The sequence below is a fragment of the Agelaius phoeniceus genome, chromosome 4 (genome assembly GCF_051311805.1).
Source record: "Agelaius phoeniceus isolate bAgePho1 chromosome 4, bAgePho1.hap1, whole genome shotgun sequence".
NCBI lineage: Eukaryota > Metazoa > Chordata > Aves > Passeriformes > Icteridae > Agelaius > Agelaius phoeniceus.
In genome coordinates, this window is record NC_135268.1 from 71930293 (window position 1) to 71948025 (window position 17733).

Below are 17733 nucleotides of genomic sequence, written 5' to 3' on the forward strand. Positions count from 1 at the left end.
TCTGCCCTGAGCTCCTGCCCCAGCAGGGCCACCCACAGCCCCTTGGCCAGGGCTGTGTCCTCACAGATTTTGAGTATTTCCAATGATCACGGCTCCACTGCTGCCAGAAATCTTTCTCCTGCCCACTGCAGGCTTTCAGCACTGGCAAACTGTTTAAATATTGCCTTAAGCCTTGCTTAGCACTTGTGTCCCTTCCTGATATTTCCACCAGCTTTGCTCCGTGTCCACCTCTTCCTTCAGATGAGGTTTTGTGCCCTGGCAAGGGAGAAAATGCCGTTTTCAGGAGAAAATGCCGTTTTCAGGAGGCCCCAGTGCTCTGGAGGAGAGCCACGCTGGCTGAGGGCACCTCTCAGGCTCTAAACCTGAAGGACCTCCTGGAATCCCTGCCTCACCTCTGTCACCAGAGGGCAGGAGACCTCTCTGATAAAGCTGCTGACATCGGGAAAGGGGCTGGAACTGCTGGGGTTTTAAAGAAAAACAGCGATTATCTGTTGCTTTTAGTGAGGCTGACAGAGTTGGGTGGGATTGAGTTGAGTAAAAACCTGCAGGAGGTTTTGGATGTGGTGTTTCCTCCCTGCTTGAGGGAAGGTGGATCGACCTTGGCCTGGGGTCCTCACCCCCAGCATCTGGGATCCAACATGAATTTGATGCATTTTGAGTTTGTCCCGCTCCTTCAGCCACGTGCTGGGGAAGTCGGGGATGCTCCAGTGGGGGATGTGGTTTTTCCAGGAGAGGGAAGGGGAATTGCCTTCCCACTACTGCAGCTGGGTTGGAATGTGCTGATTCACCCAGGGTGAAGCTTTCCCCCACAACTCCCCATCCCAGCTGTGGATCCATCCCAAAATCCCCCTGGCTCCTCTAGCTGTGGATCCATCCCAAAATCCCACTGGTTCTGCCCAGTTCTTCAAGCTGTGGGTCAATCCCCAAATCCCCCTGGTTCTCCCAGCTGTGGATCTATCCCTAAAATCCCCCTGGTTCTTCCAGCTGTGGATCCATCCCAAAATCCTCCTGGTTCTCCCCAATTCTTCCAGCTGTGGATCCATCCCAAAATCCCCCTGGTTTTCCCCAATTCTCCCAGCTGTGACACACACAAACCACGCAGTCCTGTTTTTAAAACGGGGCCTTTCTCCATTTTATTTTTGCCCAATAAAAATCCTTCACAGTCAGGTGGAGAGAGGAGAGCTGGAGATACGTATACATATAGATCTGCATGTCTATTTATATATATACATACCTCTGTACAGATATATTTATATATTTATTCACTGTAGAAAATGGCAAAGGCAGGAGCTCTTCACATCTGGATAACCCAATGGGAACAGACAACAGGCCAGCAGGGAATTGGAAATTGTGGTGGAGTTTTAACAAGAACCTCTGAAACAGATACACCTTTGCTGTACAAAAATCCCAGAATAGTGAGTGTTACCTCTTTTTTTCTTTTTATTTTATTTTTTTTTTTTTTTGTTCAACCTTTTGTCTTTAAATACACTTAACCAGAGGCAAAGTCAAGACAACAGTGTTTGGAAGTGACCAAGTGGACAGGAGAGACACCCGACTTTATGGAGTTCTTTTTTTTAAATATTTTTATTATTTTTTTCCAAGTATATATATATATATTTATAAATTTTAATTTTTTTTAGAATTTTAATATAGTTTTTTAGATTTTTTTTTAATTTTTAAATAATTTTTTTAGTTTTTTTTTTTTAGACTTTTAAAAATTTTTTTAAGAACTTTCTGAAGTTTTTTTTTCAGATTTCTTTTTTTTTGATTTTTTAAAGTTTTTTTTCAGGGTTTTTAAAAGATTTTTTTTATTTTTTAAAGATTTTTTTTTACCTTTTTCAGATTTTTTTTTTTTAGATTTTTAAAAGAATTTTTTTACCTTTTTCGGATTTTTTTTTAGATTTTTTTTTAAGATTTTTTTTTTTTAGATTTTTTTTTTAAGGTTTTTTTTTTTGAGGTTTTTTTAGATTTTTTTGGGTTTTTTTAATGCAAAATCCTGTTTAAACACAGTTCGGAGAACCAGCAACAGTCGACGCAGAGACAGAACAGTAACAGAGTCGGGTTCAGAACACTTCTGGTTTGAATTCACAGTCAGAGAGAGAGAAAAAGAGAGAGGGGAAAAAAAAGAGACAGAGGGAGCCACCGAGGCATCAGAAAACGAGAGGGAAGAAAAGCACAAGGCTGGGGCTGGAGTGACACTCGGGGAGTGCGGGATGTGTCCCGCAGGAGCTGCTGCAGTGGGACACGGCCAGCAGAGCTCCTGTTATTGCTGGTGAGGTCGGACACCCCCCCGGGGCAGCTTTGGGGGGACAGCTCTGCATCTGCTGCACTCAGCCACGTCTAAAACGGGTTTGGGACGAGGGAAAACCTCCCTGGGGTGGTGCCCAGTGCGGCTCCTCTGGGCTCACAGCGATTTCCAGGTCCTGGAGAGTGCAAACGAAGACACCTTGGAGGAGCCCTGGGCTGGGCTCTGCCTGGGAAGGGACTGCATAGACACATCAGCCGGGGGTGCAGCATTGGGTGGTGCTGGGATGCTCCTGCCAGCTCTGCCAGCCCCTGTTCTGCTCCTTTCAGTCATGGGGTGAAGGCATCTTCTCCTCCCAGCTTGGCTCTCAGGAATGGCAGAGCCACAGTGTCCCACTGGTTGTCACCGAAGGTGGCTCCCACGTGGAGAAGACCTGCTGCAGGGACCCAGTGACAGGATGGGTCACACCTGCTGGATGTGGGAAGCTTTGGGCTCTCTGGGCCACCAAGTGGTTGTTTAGAGCCAGACTGGACCTTGCATCCCTTTCCAGAGGAGTTGAGGCCAGGGCTGGAGCTCTGAAGGTACTCACGGGAATGTTGGCTGGCCTGCAGGTGTCAGAGTTGGGAAAAGTCCCTTTGAAATCTCCCTGGAAATTCCTATTGCTTTGGGACAGAAAGCAGAGACTTCCTGCTGGAGAAAACAGATTTGTGAAAGAGCTGTGGGGACACAGCCTGGTGGTCCAGGCTCCAGAGCTGACACAATTCCCATCACTGGGAGAACCAGGGAGGAGGATTACCCTGAAAATACAGGAGCTTGGTGCTGCCAGCATGGAACATCCTCTTGGGTGTGATCCCAACCCCCTGATCCACTGCAGGGTCCTGTGTGCCCCTAAGGACGTCAGAAACCCCTCAAACCCCTGTTTTTCCAGAGGGTGGAAGGACCAGGGAGCTCCAGAGCTGGTGGTGAAGTTGTGAATCCCCATGCAATGATCCCACAGGATTGCAGGCCATGGGAATGTCCTTCAGCAGGAAGCCAGATTGTCCTTGGAGGCAAAGCAGGGCTGATGGAGCTGCCATGGAGATGCCAGAGAGGAGAGGATCAGTGTTCTGGAAAGCTCCTGAGAGCAGGGTTGGGATCACCCATTCCCAGTGGGGGCTGTAGCTCCAGCTTGTCCAGATGTACCTGGGAGAGCACTGGGAGAGGCCCTGACTGCTCCAGTGGGATGGGGATGATCTGAAAGGAGGCAGGAGAGCCTGGAGAGCTGGGGCAGAGGAGCAGCAGGCAACACATGGGCAGATCTTTACAAGGGGTCTTGGTGAACAGTGAATATAAAGGGGTTTCAAGACTTAAACTGAAGGTTTGGGTTAAATTAACAGCGAGTTGGGCTCTCTTCCATCCCAGGGATGGAGTGGAGAAGGCTGAGAATGGCTGGGGAGCAGAGGCACAGTTGAGAGGCATCTGCCCAAGGCCCAGACCCACCTGAACACCCACCTGCAGGAGCACAGCTCTCCCAGTGGCCTCCTGCCAGGTCTAGGAGCCTTCCTGGAGCAAAGGTGGGTGGAGATGCCTTCAACACCCCAAGCAGGAGAAGTGAAGATCACTCTGCCTTCACCTGGGAGTTTGGTTCCTTGGTGAGGAGGGTGCTGAGAATGCCCTGGGGTGAGCTGTGGAGAGGACACCAAGGGGGCAGCCAGCAGGACCACCAGCTCTCAGGATGCTCCTTTTCCTGGACAATTCCCACTGAGCCAGAACAATTGACTGGACCCTGTAGTGGTGTCTGCTGCTGACCTATTGCTCTGAAGATGAGAGGCATGAAGTTGCCTGAAGACAAGAAGATGCATGACTTGGTGTGCATCCTCTCTTCTCCTCAAGAAGAAAGGGAATGGCATCCATCCCAACTCCTAGGGACAGCCCCTGGGCCATATTCTCCACGGGAAATGTGTGGAGCTAACTGGTATGGCTGTGGAGGATACTGGTGTCACCAACTGGGGATGATCACCTCACCCTTTCTATCCTGTCCAATCTCTCACAGAGAAGGCCCTTATGGACCTGCAGACATTCCTGGGTGGGACACAGGGAAATCAAGTCCCAGCTCTCATTCCCCTTTTCCAGCCCCCACCAGCCTCAGGTCTCTGCAGGAAAGCCGGGACACAGCCCCAGGCATGGAGCCCAGCGCTCTCCAGAGATCTTTGGTCATGTTGCTCGTGAGCTCGCTGCCTTGAGCGAGCTATAAAGTGCCACTGATGGGGCAGGAGGGAGCAGGATGGTCCTTGCCATGGGCAGAGCTCAGAGGGACACTCTGGGAACCATTGTCTGTGTGGAGTCTGGCTGTGACACCAGATGGGCACCCTTAACCGGGGGGCCATTGCAAACCTGGCTGAGGGTGACAGCAAGCATCAGAGCAGGACAGAGGGACACCAGGCTGAGCTAATCCCAAGTGGATTGCTCTCCTGGGAGGTGCTGCAGCCCAGATTGCCAGTGCAGCCAGGCCCAGGTCGGGGTGCTGAGCACCCCGTGTGCAGCGCTCGGCCCCGCTCGCCAACAGAGAAGCCACAGAGCCTTCTTGTCTCCTTTTAATCAACACACAGAGCTGGGCTCTTATTTACATCCAAATACACTTCTCTCTGTTACAACAGTGTTAGAGCAACAATTCCATTCCTCTCTGGAGTGTGGAAACCCAGACGTGAGTGACCACCACCAGTGACAGCAGGATTGGGGCCACCAGCTGCCAGCAGACAGTGGTAGGAGCCAAGTGGGGCTGTGTGAGGCACAACAACGTGCCCTGGTTGTGGTGATCACCCTGGGGGTGAGAGGGGAGTGCTGGCATCAGCCCAGCTGGGTTGCTGGGACAGTGGTAGCAGCCAGCCTTGGAATGGTGGTGGAGCAAAGCAGCCCTGCTCACTGCAGAGTGAGACCTTCCCTGGCACCAGGACAGCCTGCTTAGCCACATCCTCATGGGTGGAAGCCTCTGGAGCTGATCAGTGTCCTCTGTTTGCTGTGTGGATGTGCCTGGAGCATGACTGGGCTCTGTACATGGGGGGCCTGTAACACCAGAGCTGCTCCAGGACTGTCACCACTGGCCTGGCTCTCCCAAAAATCTTTGCTCATGCATGTGTTGGGTATCCCAGATACCCTGGTTGACCCCATGTGTGGGCAACTGAGCTGAGACCCTCACGGCCACAGCTTGTGGTGGTGGCCAGTGGCAGGTTAGAGAGGATTTTGGGGGCAGCACTTGGAGAATGACACGAGAGCCAGGATGTCAAGCTGAATTCCACTAGCTCCAAGGTGCAGGAGACAGCTGGGGGATGGTCAAGCCCAAGCTCTGGGTGGAATTCCATGGGACAGAAACAATTCATCAGCCCTGCCTGAGCCTCCAAGAACATGCTGCCAGCCTCCTTGGCCATTCCCAGGACATGTCACCCAAACACCAGCCTGGCACCCCTTGGCTGTCCTAACCCAGGGCTAAGACCCCAGAGCCTCAACAAAGCTTTTGATGGGAGATTTCATCAACTTGTGAAAGTGTAAAAGGAGCCAGGTGAGCTCCACCTGGGCACAAACAAGAGGAATCCAGGTGTCTCACCATAATTTTGCTGCATCTCTGCTGAGCAAAGGGCTGGAACAGGGGAGAAGACTTGCTGGGGAGCAGCACATCCAGTTGTGGGGAGGAATCCTGAAGCACAGGAATCCTTTGTGGCAGTTTGGCTCCCAAAACCATCTGTGTTTTCTGTCACCATTGCAGGGGTGGGATGGTTTCTGCAGGACAGCTGGGGGTGCTGCTTGGGTCATGCTGGGAGAATCCCAAGAGAGGGAAACCAGCAGCAGAGTGTCTTAGTGGGTGTCTGGAAGGCTCTGTCATGCAGGGAATGTCCACAGTCGAGGTCTCAGATCTGGATTGAAGCTCTGGATCCATGTGATGCAGTGAGGAAGGTGGAGGGAGGGGGCCTTTCCTCCTCCAAGGTGAACAATCTTCACAAGAGCAGACACCAAACATCTGCTTTGGGAGGTGAGACACCAGATCTCCAACCCTGCCACTGTGGGGTGTTTGATTCTGTCTGGAAGGCCTGGAGTATGACATGGAGGAAGCTCTGGGATTTTCCTGGCCAGGTGCATGTGGATTTTGCCCTGCCATGGCAAAGTCTGCAGCTGTGTGGCACTGGCAGGCAGCTGCACTCCTTCTTCGCTGGGCTGATGTCCAAGAGTGCTGGAGATCTTCAGGGCTTGCAGGAGGACTCTTCCCCACACCCATCAGTGCTCAGACCTGACCTAACCTCCCTTTTATGGCTGGTCCAGGGAAAGGGGCTTAGCCTGAGCTGCCCTGGTGTTTTCCATGAGTTGTCTTCTTCCAGCTCCAAAGACACGGGCAGAAAGTGGTGGGAAAAGACAGGAGCTGTCAACTGGGATCTTGAAATGCCCTGATCTTGGCACTTTTCCATTTTCAATGGTTCTGGGGATGTCTGGCAGCCACCACCAGCTCCTGGCTGGTAGCACTGTCCCATGCCTTGGGCTGGTGGGACTAACTGCAGTCTCCACTCTGCTCAGGTTGGAGCTTATCATAACAGTGTTTGTTCTCAAACTGAAGGTCACACCTGGTCGTGAACAGGAGAGCTTTGGGGAGACAGAACATGGAAAATGTGCAGCTTCAGGGCTTTTGTTTGGAAGGTCTTCGGTTCCTCAGTGCCTTCAGGTTCTTCCTTGGTGTGCACATGAAATTTAATCTGGCCAAATTTGCCCTGGAGTCACCTCACAGACATTTCAAGACATCCCAGTGCTAATCCTAACTTTTCTCTTCTAGCTGCTCCCCAGGGCAAAGAGCCAAAATCCCCACTCCTATTGATCCTTTGGCCAGTGCAAACTCCACTTTGAAACATTTTTCTTCTCTTTATTGTGACTCGTGGTAAAAAAACTGTCCATGAAGGAAGAACTGAGCTCACCTTGCCCACCTTTTCAAGCAGAATGCCAGGTGTTGCTGCCTCAGTGACTGTGCACGTAGGATTTGGTTTATTATTCTGCCAGGGCATAAGCACTTGCGTGATCTTAAGCATTTTCCCCCTCTTATGACTTCTTTCATGCTCAGAGTTAGTAGCTGAGTATTTTCTTGAGCTAGGCCTGCGAGTTGTTCTCTCCATCCCTGGGGTGTGGGATGGCTGTGGGTGCTGTTTGGAATGGCAGAACTGAAGGCTGACCGCTGCAATCCAGCTGTGATGCTGCTGTGCCCCCCCTGCAACTCCTGAGTGAGGCTCGAGTGCTGTTTTTAAGCAGACCCTGGCCCAAGAGAGTGCACCAAGGTGTCACTCGTTTGGGGACAGGGTGGCACAATTGCCCACTTCTGGGGCAGATTGCTAAAGCTTCAGTTTGCATAAACATCCCATGGGTTTGGAGGCTTCCCCAAACCTTGATTCCATTGACTTTGGGAAGTAAGAGGGCTGTTGGGAAGGGAAACTAGCTCGGATTTCCAAGCTTTTTTCTTGCTGTAGCCAGCTTGGGTACAGAGTAAGGGGGCCAAGGCAGAGGTGGGAGGGTGTTTCTGCTCCCAGGGTTGGTTACAGCCTGGGAGAGGAGTGGAACTGCAGGAGGAAACCACAAGGAAGTGAAAACGCAGCATTTGTTAAGCTCTGCTGAGCCTCCAGAGAGGCTCCTGCTGGGACATCATTCCTTGTTGGCTTCTCTTACCAGGACAGGCTCATCCTGCTCCTCAAGGATGTCCTAACCTCTTGCAGCCAGGGCAAGAGGGAGTTGTCTGGTAGAGATATGTCTGGTTTCACTGAAATCAGTGGCCAAGCTCGCACTGACTTCACTAAGACCACCGTCTGGACAAGATACTTGATGCAGAACACTTGAGTTTGCTCATGATCCCAAGAGCTTCGCTCCATTAGCCAATGTGGCTAAAAATGTCCTGGAAAAAAAAAAAAAACAAACCCAGAAAACAACAAACCTGCCACTTTGAACTGTTTTGCTGCACGTAAATGCTTGGAAAACCAAAGAAACCAAATACAACCCTCCAAAACAACCAACCAAAGAAGGGTGAATTGTAGGAGAGGGGGTGGCAGCCTCTAGTGAAGTAACAGTCAGGGCAGATTACCAAAGAGCCAATTGACCCTCACCAGCTGTACTAGGAAAAATCCCCAGCCGAGATGTGGCATTGCCGATAGAAAACCAACGCACATCCACAGTTATTGTACCTACAGAGCACAGAAATGGAGAGTGAGGGTGATGGAGCCTGGAGGGAGCACGCTCACACCGCTCCCACGGGAGCGCGTTATCCTTCGGAAGATCTCTGGCTTGAGTAGGTAGTACATGCACAGCAATAAAAAATTCTGTCGTGTCACCTCGGCCCCCCTCAGATCTCGGTGGACTCTATCCTCTCAAGCCTGGAGGGAGTCCATGTCTTCTTCTCCTCGGTGTGCGGGGGGCTGGTGGCCTTGGTGTTCATCTCGTTGACCTTGTGCTCCAGGAGCTGGTTCTTCTGGTACATCTCCACGTAGTTCAGCTGCAGCTGCTTCTGGTACTTGATGACCTTCTCCTTCTCCTCCTGCCACGTGCGCCGCTCCTCCTCGAAGTCCATCACCTGCTGCTCCCGCTGCTGCCGCTCCAGCTTCAGCTCCGTCTGCAGCCTCTCCACCTCCCTCCTCAGGCTGTTCACGCTGTCCTCGCTCTGCCGCTGCATCTTGGCCTCGTCGCTCTCGCAGGCCAGCGGGTCCCCCCGCAGCTTGTCCCCGAGGTCCCCGCCAAAAGACCCCGCGGGCCCCATGCTGGCAAGTGTCCGCTTCAGGCCGGAGACCTCCAGCTCACAGTGGTTCAGTTTTTCCCTCAGCACCTGGACCTCGCTCATCTTCCTCTGCAGCTCGCCCTCGCAGATCTCCAGGTTGACACTCTTGGAGCTGTAGGAGTCCTTCAGGGTGAGGATCTGCTCCTCTTTCTCCCGTAGGAAGTTCTTGCCTTCCTTGAGCTGTGACCGCAGGCCCACAATCTCGTTGAGCTTCTGGGAGACGTCGGCTTGGGAGTCCTTCAGCTGCTGCTTGAGCAGGGAGATCTCACCTGCCTTCTGGCACACCTGTGGGGAGAGCACTCGTGAGGCTGGCGGGTGGCAGCGAGGAGCTGCTTGTCCCCTGAACTGCCCATGAAACGACCCTGCCCAAGGACCCAGCCTTCACCGTGCCACAGACCCTGCCCAAGGACCCAGCCTTCACAGTGCCACAGACTCTGCCCAAGGACCCAGCCTTCACCGTGCTACAGACCCTGTCCAAGGACCCAGCCTTCACCGTGCTACAGACCCTGCCCAAGGACCCAGCCTTCACCGTGCCACAGACCCTGCCCAAGGACCCAGCCTTCACCATGCCACAGACCCTGCTCAAGGACCCAGCCTTCACCGTGCCACAGACCCTGCCCAAGGACCCAGCCTTCATTGTGCCACAGACCCTGCCCAAGGACCCAGCCTTCGCTGTGCCACAGACCCTGCCCAAGGACCCAGCCTTCACCATGCCACAGACCTAGAAGTTGTCCCCACCTCTGTGTTTTTTCCCTCAGGGACCTGATGCTGTTCCCAGCTGGAGTTGCCCAAACAGCCAAGCCCTGTGCTGTGGTCCCCACCAGCGATGCTTTGCTCCTGCCTTCATCTTCCTCTCCCACCCACAAACCCGCGGGGCTCCATCCCAAACCTTCTGCTGAACATCTGCAAACGGCACATTTCAGAGCCTAATTAATCCCAGCTTCGTTGACTTTCCATCAGGATTAGCAGAATAAGGTCGTCTGGATTCTAGAACTATGTTTTGCCTCTGCACTCTTAATAAATTTAAAGTTTCTAGCCTGTGCATGGAAGGATTAAAATTCTTCACATGATCAAGCTGAAAAAACGGTATGTTAGCACTGGCTATACAAACAGACCTTGATAAAATGTTCTAAAAATAGAAACAGTAGGAAAAAGTTATGTAGGACTCAACAGGAGAACTAGAAAGAAGAATGTGTCTTTCAGCCTTTTAAGAGAGATCAACTTATTAACAACCAAATAAAGTACAATGGAAAGTGTGGAAAGTTACAATGGAAAATGTGAGGTAAACATGGCTCTATCAATGTCATTCTTAGCTCAGTTGCTTTTATATCTTCAATTTTAAAAAAATCAAATATCTGAAAACCGGTTTCAAGGTTTGCCCAAATGCAAATGGTAAAAGAATTTAATTAAAATAGACTAAAGCCCATTTTTGGCAGGCACAAGTACCTGTGTGGAAAGACCTGTATTCCGTGAAACTGGATTTGAATGTCACGACTTGGAGTGACCAGACTGTGAAGTCAAATTATTAACCAGCACAGGAGGGTGTGCACAAAAAAGTTGTGTTTATTTTAGCTTAATTGAAATCAGCAGGCCTGGGACTCAGACAAGTGAGGTGACAAGTGTCACCTGTTACCTGGAGGTCACCAACCCACGGCTGTTATCTGTGGGCATGTGGGAGGAACTTTGGGTCACCAGATCCCACTGTGGAAACCTCATTTACGGCCTGTTACAACAATGCTCTTACCTCCCACTTGGTCTCTTCAATCTTTGGGAGAAACTCAGCCTGCTCCTTCTTGAAAGCCACAAATTTCTTCTCCAGCTCCTCTCGCTGCTGGAGGAGTTGTCCCATGTCATCCTGGAGTTTTTTTTTCTCCTGCTGGAGCTTGAAGATTTGGAGCTGCAGAGCCTGCTGAGCCCGCTGCGCCTTTTTGGAGACCTGCTGCAACTTGTTGGCATAGTTCTGCCTCAGGTCCTCCATTTCCCTCTCCCAGATCTTCTGCTTCTCCTCGAACACCTGGAAGATGGCCGCCTCGCTCTTGTCCAGGTTCCTCCTCATCTGGAGCACCTCCTGCTCCTTCTCCCACAGCCTGTCCTCCAGGTCCTGGATGATGTCATCGGTCGAGGGCGAGTGGAAAGGCATGGTTTCGTTGAGATGGTTCAGCCTGCTGAAGGACGAGGTGCTCTTGCTCGAGGACCGCCCGCTGTCTGAGGTAGATATCCCGTTGTACCCCACGATGTTCTTCTCCACGTAGGTGGTCCCGATGCGGTTGATGTGGCTGGTGGAGGCGCTCATGGGGCCCACGTGCTGGCTGTAGCCCGTGCCGTAGGTGGGCAGGCTGGTCAGGGAGTTACGGCCCGAATCCGAGAGCCCCCCGCCCTGGTTTGTAGTCCTGTTAAGGCTGCTCTTGTCGAGCCCGCCCTTGGGCGCGGACGGGCTATTGCTGTTGGCGTGGTTCAAGCTCTTTCTGTTCTCTGCCATCCCGTTGCTCTGCGGCGGGCAGAGGTTCTGCATGGAATGGAAGTTTTTAGGAACTACTGGTTTAAAGGCTGAGGGTCTAACTAAGGGCTCATTGCTCTGCAAAAAGGAAAAAGGAGCAGGCATCAAACACGGCAGGAGGCTCGGTAGCAACACACAAAAGAGACACATCGGCGCAGGGTGGGGCTCATGCAGCTTGGGCTGGCTCCTTATCCCACCTTGTTACACATTTGGGGTTGCACATGAGGGACCTGTGGTCACTCAAAGGGCAACACTGTCTTCCCTTCCTTCAGATGAAAAGAAACAATCTTTTCACCCCAAACCTGCATGACTCACCCCAAACCTGCATGATTTTTCTCTAGAATACTCCTTGGGTTCTCTTAGTGCTTGTCACAAGTAGGGCTGCCCCTTGCTTACCAGACCTGACCAAAATAACTCTAATTTTTGCTGATTATATTTCTAGCCTTGAGGTTGCATTGCCCTTTTGCTGAAAGCTGAATTGAACCCTTGGATTAGCAACCCTCAGGAGAATCACATCTCCTTCCTGCCAGCAGTGACCTGTGCCTGTGGGGACCTCATGTCCTGCTTGTCCTCAGACAGGAGCAGGTAGGAGCTGTGACAGCAGTGACACCAGGCAAGGAACATGCTGGAGCTGCTCTTCATTTGAAATTTGTGTTTTCTGTGGCATAAGCAATGCTGGGGGACAATAGACCACCACTGTAAGGGATTTAGAAAGGATTTTAAAGCCTTGCACATTCCTCACCCCATCAATGCACCGTTAGAAACAAAATTGTCCTCAAAAGGGGATTGAGTCTCCCCCGTTGCAGATTGGATTTTAGGTGAAAATTAAACTGCAGGAAGCAAAGGGATTTTGAAAATGCCTTTTAGGAGAAACAGAATAAGCCCCACTGAACAGGTTGGAGGCTGGAGACCAAGTGTGAGACTGAGATGAACTGCAGGGGCTCTTGGATTAACAACCCAGGAGAAAAGACCACCAAATGCTGCACAAATAATACTGGACACAAATTATGGAAGTCACTGGAGCAGAGCAGCAGGCAACATAAAGCACTGCTGGGGCTCTGTCCCTCCAGGCCTGGGAGATTTTGCTCCCTGAAGCCAGTATGAGCCATGAGAATGGGCTGGGCTGGGAGATAACGTTCCCAAGCCTTTTCCCTCACAAGGGGCACTGGGACTGGGAACAGATGCTTGTGGCTGCTTTCAAACAACAGCTTTAGGTGTCAATGGGTGGTTGGAAACTGCCTATAAAAGGCACAATACACACAAAAAAAAGAGTGGGACTCAGATGCTGGACCTACAAACAGGGGCCAACTCCAGCTCCCTCCCCATCCTTCAGGGAGGTAGGCACAACATCTCAGGGAAGCTGGAATAGCCAATGACTTAAATGAGCTGTGTGTGGAAGACCTGTGGTCATGCTCTTGGGTTCCTTGAGAACTAACAACACCCCTGAAAGACGTAAGAATTATCTCATCTCTACATTAAAATGTACAAAACAAAAACAAGACCATCAAGACTGCCCCATCACCCAAGGCCTCCTGGCCTGTGCTTCCAGACAAGTGCCACAGCCACTCAGCTGCTCCAGGAGGTGCTCACCTGGTCCAGTTTGCCAGAAATTGGCAAAATCTTTGGTGGGTTACCGGGCTCTCGGTACTGGGGCGGCGGCGGCGGCAGGTTCTTCTCGTTGTTGGCGGTCACGTTCCCGCAGATGTCCACCTTCACCTTCTCGCTCTTGCGCGCCTCGCCGTTGATGTAGAGCGAGTTGGAGACTTTCTCCGACTTGTAGGTCTTCTCCTCGCCCGAGTAGCGGTGGGGGATGTCCCGCCCGGAGTAGCCGTTGCGCGGCCCCTCGGCGGGGCGGCCGCCGCTCTGCGTGCGCGTGCCCACGCTCTTCATGGCGAACTCCTGGTCGTTGGCCACGCCGCTGCCCACGCTCCCCATGGTGCTCCGGGGGATGGTCTGGGAGTAGCGCGGGGCGAAGCCGTGGAAGCTCTCCGGGCTGGGGTAGGCCGGGTCACTGAGGACGGGCAGCGTCTCTAGCGTGGCCATGGCAGCGTAGGGGTGAGGTGGAGGCGCAGCTCAGTGGCACTGGGAGAAGGAGAGGGGGAAAAAAAGGGTTGTTAGAGAGGTGGCTTTTGTCTGCCGTGCCCTTCTGCAGATCAAAATTAAGTCCTGGTGATTGTCCCTGTTTTCTGAAAAAAAAGTGCCGTGCCCTTTGCAGATCAAAATTATGTCCTGCTGATTGTCACTGTCATATTTTCTGAAAAATCTCTTTGCCCAGGATTTTCTCCTGGGAAACTGAGAAGCCTCAGAGGAAAAGGAAAAAAACAATATTATCTCATTTTTTCTCTCCTGTGTTTTTCTCCTTTGGAATGTGGTTTGGAGAGTGTTTATCCAACATGTGAATTGTTTTTTACTTAATGACCAATCACAGCCAGCTGTGTTGGGACTCTGGAAGCAGTCAGGACTTTTTAATTAGTATCTTGTTAAGCCTTTTGTAAGATCCTTTCTGTATTTTTTAGTATAGTTTTAGTATAATATAATGTAATATAATGTAAATATAATATAATGTAAATATAGTATAATATAATATAATATAATATAATATAATATAATATAATATAATATAATATAATATAATATAATATAATATAATATAATATAATATAATATAATATAATATAACACATATAATATAAATTAGCCTTCTAAGAACATGGAGTCAGATTCTCAATTCCTCCTTCGTCCTGGGGACCCAGCAAATACCACAGCTGGGGTTCTCCTCTTCTGTGGGAGCCCCAGATGCCTTGGAGGAGCAGCATTCCCCAAACTCCACCCACTGTTATCAAAGAGTTCCTAATCTCAATCCAAGGGTTGTGGTTCCCAGGGAAGTGAGTTGCATGGATTTTAACAGGCACAGCTCTATGGCACTGGTGAGACACAACCATTTGCTGTGCCCAAGCTTGAATTATTTCTGTCACTTTTCTGAGGTTTGAGTAAGTTTTTGTTCCCATAGGGATGGAAAGTCTCCTGGTCCTGGTTCATACATCACTCCCTCCAGCACATCCCTTAGGGATGACACCACAAGGTTTAAGCAACACAATTTCCATCTCTTTCTTGGGATTGTAGCTCACCTGAACTTGAGCTTTTAAAAAGATGCTTTTGAGCAGGTGTCATCCAAAATTTTCTTTGAAATCTTTATTCCCCTTCTCCATTTGATTCCTTCTTAGGCTGTGCCTTGGGTTGGCCAAAACTAGGCCATGGGACATGGATAACATGCAAATAATGGTTTCAAAAGTTGTCTTTCACTAGGGTTGTCCTGAGACCAGTTATCCTTGGGACCAATTCTCAGCTGTCTAGATGCTCTTCATTAGCTTTTACACAAAGGTGTAAAATCTTATTTAAGGAAATAAAAGACCCACAACAACCTTTTTTTTTTTTGTTGTTGCCTCATTGAATAATGGAGAATTTGAACCTGTACCAGCCAAGGATCTCATTACCTGAAGGAAGGGAGAAGGTGCATTGCAAATTTTGAGTGATTGAACCAAACCTGGAGGAGCAAGGCCAGTGGCTTGTGGACAGCTGTGGCCACTCAGCTGACCATTGTCCACCTGCCCTACTGAGTTCATTGACTCAGTCCCCATGGGCCAGAATTGATGCTTTTCTTTTGTCTCAGGCACCCTCACTTCCAGGATTTCCAGGATAATCCATCCTGACAGCCTGGAGACTAAAGCAGGACTTAAGGGCAGCAGAAGCTGCAGGTTTCCCTGTGGATGGGATAAAAATAGTGATGCCCTTTGGAGAAAGGCTCAGGGATGGCAGCAGTCAGGCAGGACCAGCAAGAAGGGGAGATGGAGAAAATCCCCATTTCAGTGGGGTTCTCCCTCTCCTTGGGGTAGGGATGCTCATTCAGCCCTGAGTAAAGCAGAGCTGGGTTTATTTCCCTGGAGACCAAGCTGAGGTCTGGAGCTCAGCTCCCACGTGGTGTCTCACAGGGCCTTGCTATTTGCACTAATAACGGAATGGAAAAAGAATTAAAAAGGTTAAAGCACGGGGGCTGTGCTGCTCAACTTTGCTTTTATTAAACTGCATTTCTGGAGGCTTCTCCTCACCCTTTCCCAGCACCCTGCCCTGACCAAAGTACAGCCTGAGTGGCAGATGTGGTAACTGCTGTGCCAGAGGGAGAGGACACACAGCTCTTGAGATGGGATTTAAGGTCCCTTCCAACCCAACCCAGCCCAGCCCATTCTGGGATTTTATGCTTATTTGTAATCCCATTTCTGGGATTTTACGATCAACAAGCATTAAGTGGGCACTTTGTGGTCCCTGCTGAGGACACCCTGCATTTTGCACCTCTGTCCCCAGCAGATGATCTCATGTCATTCCCTGATCAAAGTCCAAAGACCAGGCAGTAAAGGAGGATCACACGAGCACATGATCCCCACAGCCAAAACATGAGTATTTATTGGTCATAAGTGACAAAACCCCTGCCAGCAGCAAGGAGTGGCAAGGTCTGGCCATGTATGAGACATGTGACATTTGGACACGTGCTCTGAGCAGCACTTAAAGGCTCATGAGCCCATCACACCCCTAAAGACACTTCCCAAAGAACATCAGCATAATTTATTATGATATGATGTGATATTATACTAAAACTATCCTAGAGAATACAGAATGGATCTTACAGAAGGCTTAACAAGATACTAATTAAAAACTCGTGACTGCTTCCAGAGTCCTGACACAGCCTGACTGTGATCTGTCATTAAGTAAAAACAATTCACATGTTGGATAAACAATCTCCAACCACATTCCAAAGCAGGAAAACACAGGAGAGAAAATGAGCACCTGGAGACTTGGTTGGGCTGTGGGGTGATGAGGAAGGATGGAGAGCACCCACCTGAAGCCACACTCAACCAACGGTGCCTTTGGATTTTATGAGTCAAGGGAAGACTTGTTGTCCTCCTAATTTAGGAACAACCTGCTTTTCAGTGACTTTGGGAATCTTTATAGGCTGTGATTTCTTTTTATGGGACACCAGGCACCACGGGAGGGATGTGCTGGAAGGTCTCAGCTCCAGACAAGGAAGTGGCACTGTCTCCTTGCAGTGCTCCCCAGCCAGCCAGGGAGAAATCCAGGTTACTTTTCCCTCACTGGGTAAATTTCACGGTGACATTTGCACATTTACATTGACTCTCTGAGGGCAGGGATGAGGTCACTGGAAAGTTTGATCCTTCCAAAAGAAAAAAAAAAAAAAAAAGGCCAACACAACAAGAAGCATTTTCTTTTAACTGGGAATCATCCAAGAAAATATTCTGAAAAAAAAACCCCTTGTTCTTAGCTTGTGTTTACTGCAAACCCGGGATCTGATAAACAGAGCATACAGACAAGTGTTACAAATATGTTATTAAGGAGATTCCAGAAGTGCCAAGAGCTCCCTGACAGTACAGCTTTGTTTGCCAAAAAGGGCCATTTTTTGCCTGAGAACAACAACCCCTGGGTTTGTATCTTCTGGTCAGCTCCAGTTCCCAGTCAGGTTTTACATTGGTTGTTCCTCAGCTGAACTGTGAAATCAAATTTTGAGCACAGGAATAACATTGCCATGCTCCAGCACAGAACAGGAGAGTCTTTTTTTTCTCCTTCCAGGTATGGGGAAGTGTGTGACTAAAAACTTCCCCAGGACATTTCTTCTCCTTAAGTCTCATCATCTCTGGGGCAAGAGGACAAGGGGAATGGCTTCAGACTGACAGGGCAGGGTTATGTGGGATACTGGGGAGAAATTCTTAACTGAGGGTGGGCAGGCCCTGGCACAGGGTGCCCAGAGCAGCTGTGGCTGCCCCTGGATCCCTGGAAGTGTCCAAGGCCAGGTTGGACAGGGCTTGGAGCCACCTGGGACAGTGGAAGGTGTCCCTGCCCATGGGAGGAGATTGGAACTGGATAATCTTTAAGGTCCCTTCCAAACCAAACTATTCCATGAGAACTGCCTCCCTCCCATGGCAGTTCATGTTTGAACTTTTCACAAACTTTGTTTGTGATTCCCAAGGGTGCTGAGCCTGTCCATGAGCACAGGGAGGCTGAGGGAAGCCAAGTGTTTGCCTTTACCTGTGACCGTGTTCGCAGGGGTCTGAGGATGAGGCAAGAGATGAGGATCTCACTCCATGTTTCAGAAGGCTTGATTTATTATTTTATGATATATATTAGATTAAAACTATACTAAAAGAATAGAAGAGAGGA

General features: G+C 50.1%; 1 protein-coding gene across 2 annotated transcripts in view; it reads right to left on the bottom strand.

Moving 5' to 3' along the window:
- Positions 1-1105: 1105 nt before the first annotated feature.
- LZTS3 (leucine zipper tumor suppressor family member 3) overlaps positions 1106-17733 on the bottom strand; it is a 54975-nt gene continuing 38347 nt past the window's right edge. For both annotated transcript variants that reach the window (XM_054632805.2, XM_077177864.1), the window contains exons 2-4: positions 13099-13590; positions 10756-11586; positions 1106-9296 (exon numbers count right to left, since the gene is read on the bottom strand). In XM_054632805.2, coding sequence (XP_054488780.2) covers positions 8583-9296; positions 10756-11586; positions 13099-13551 — 1998 coding nt within the window. In that variant the 5' untranslated portion in view covers positions 13552-13590 and the 3' untranslated portion in view covers positions 1106-8582. The remainder of the gene's footprint in view (positions 9297-10755; positions 11587-13098; positions 13591-17733) is intronic.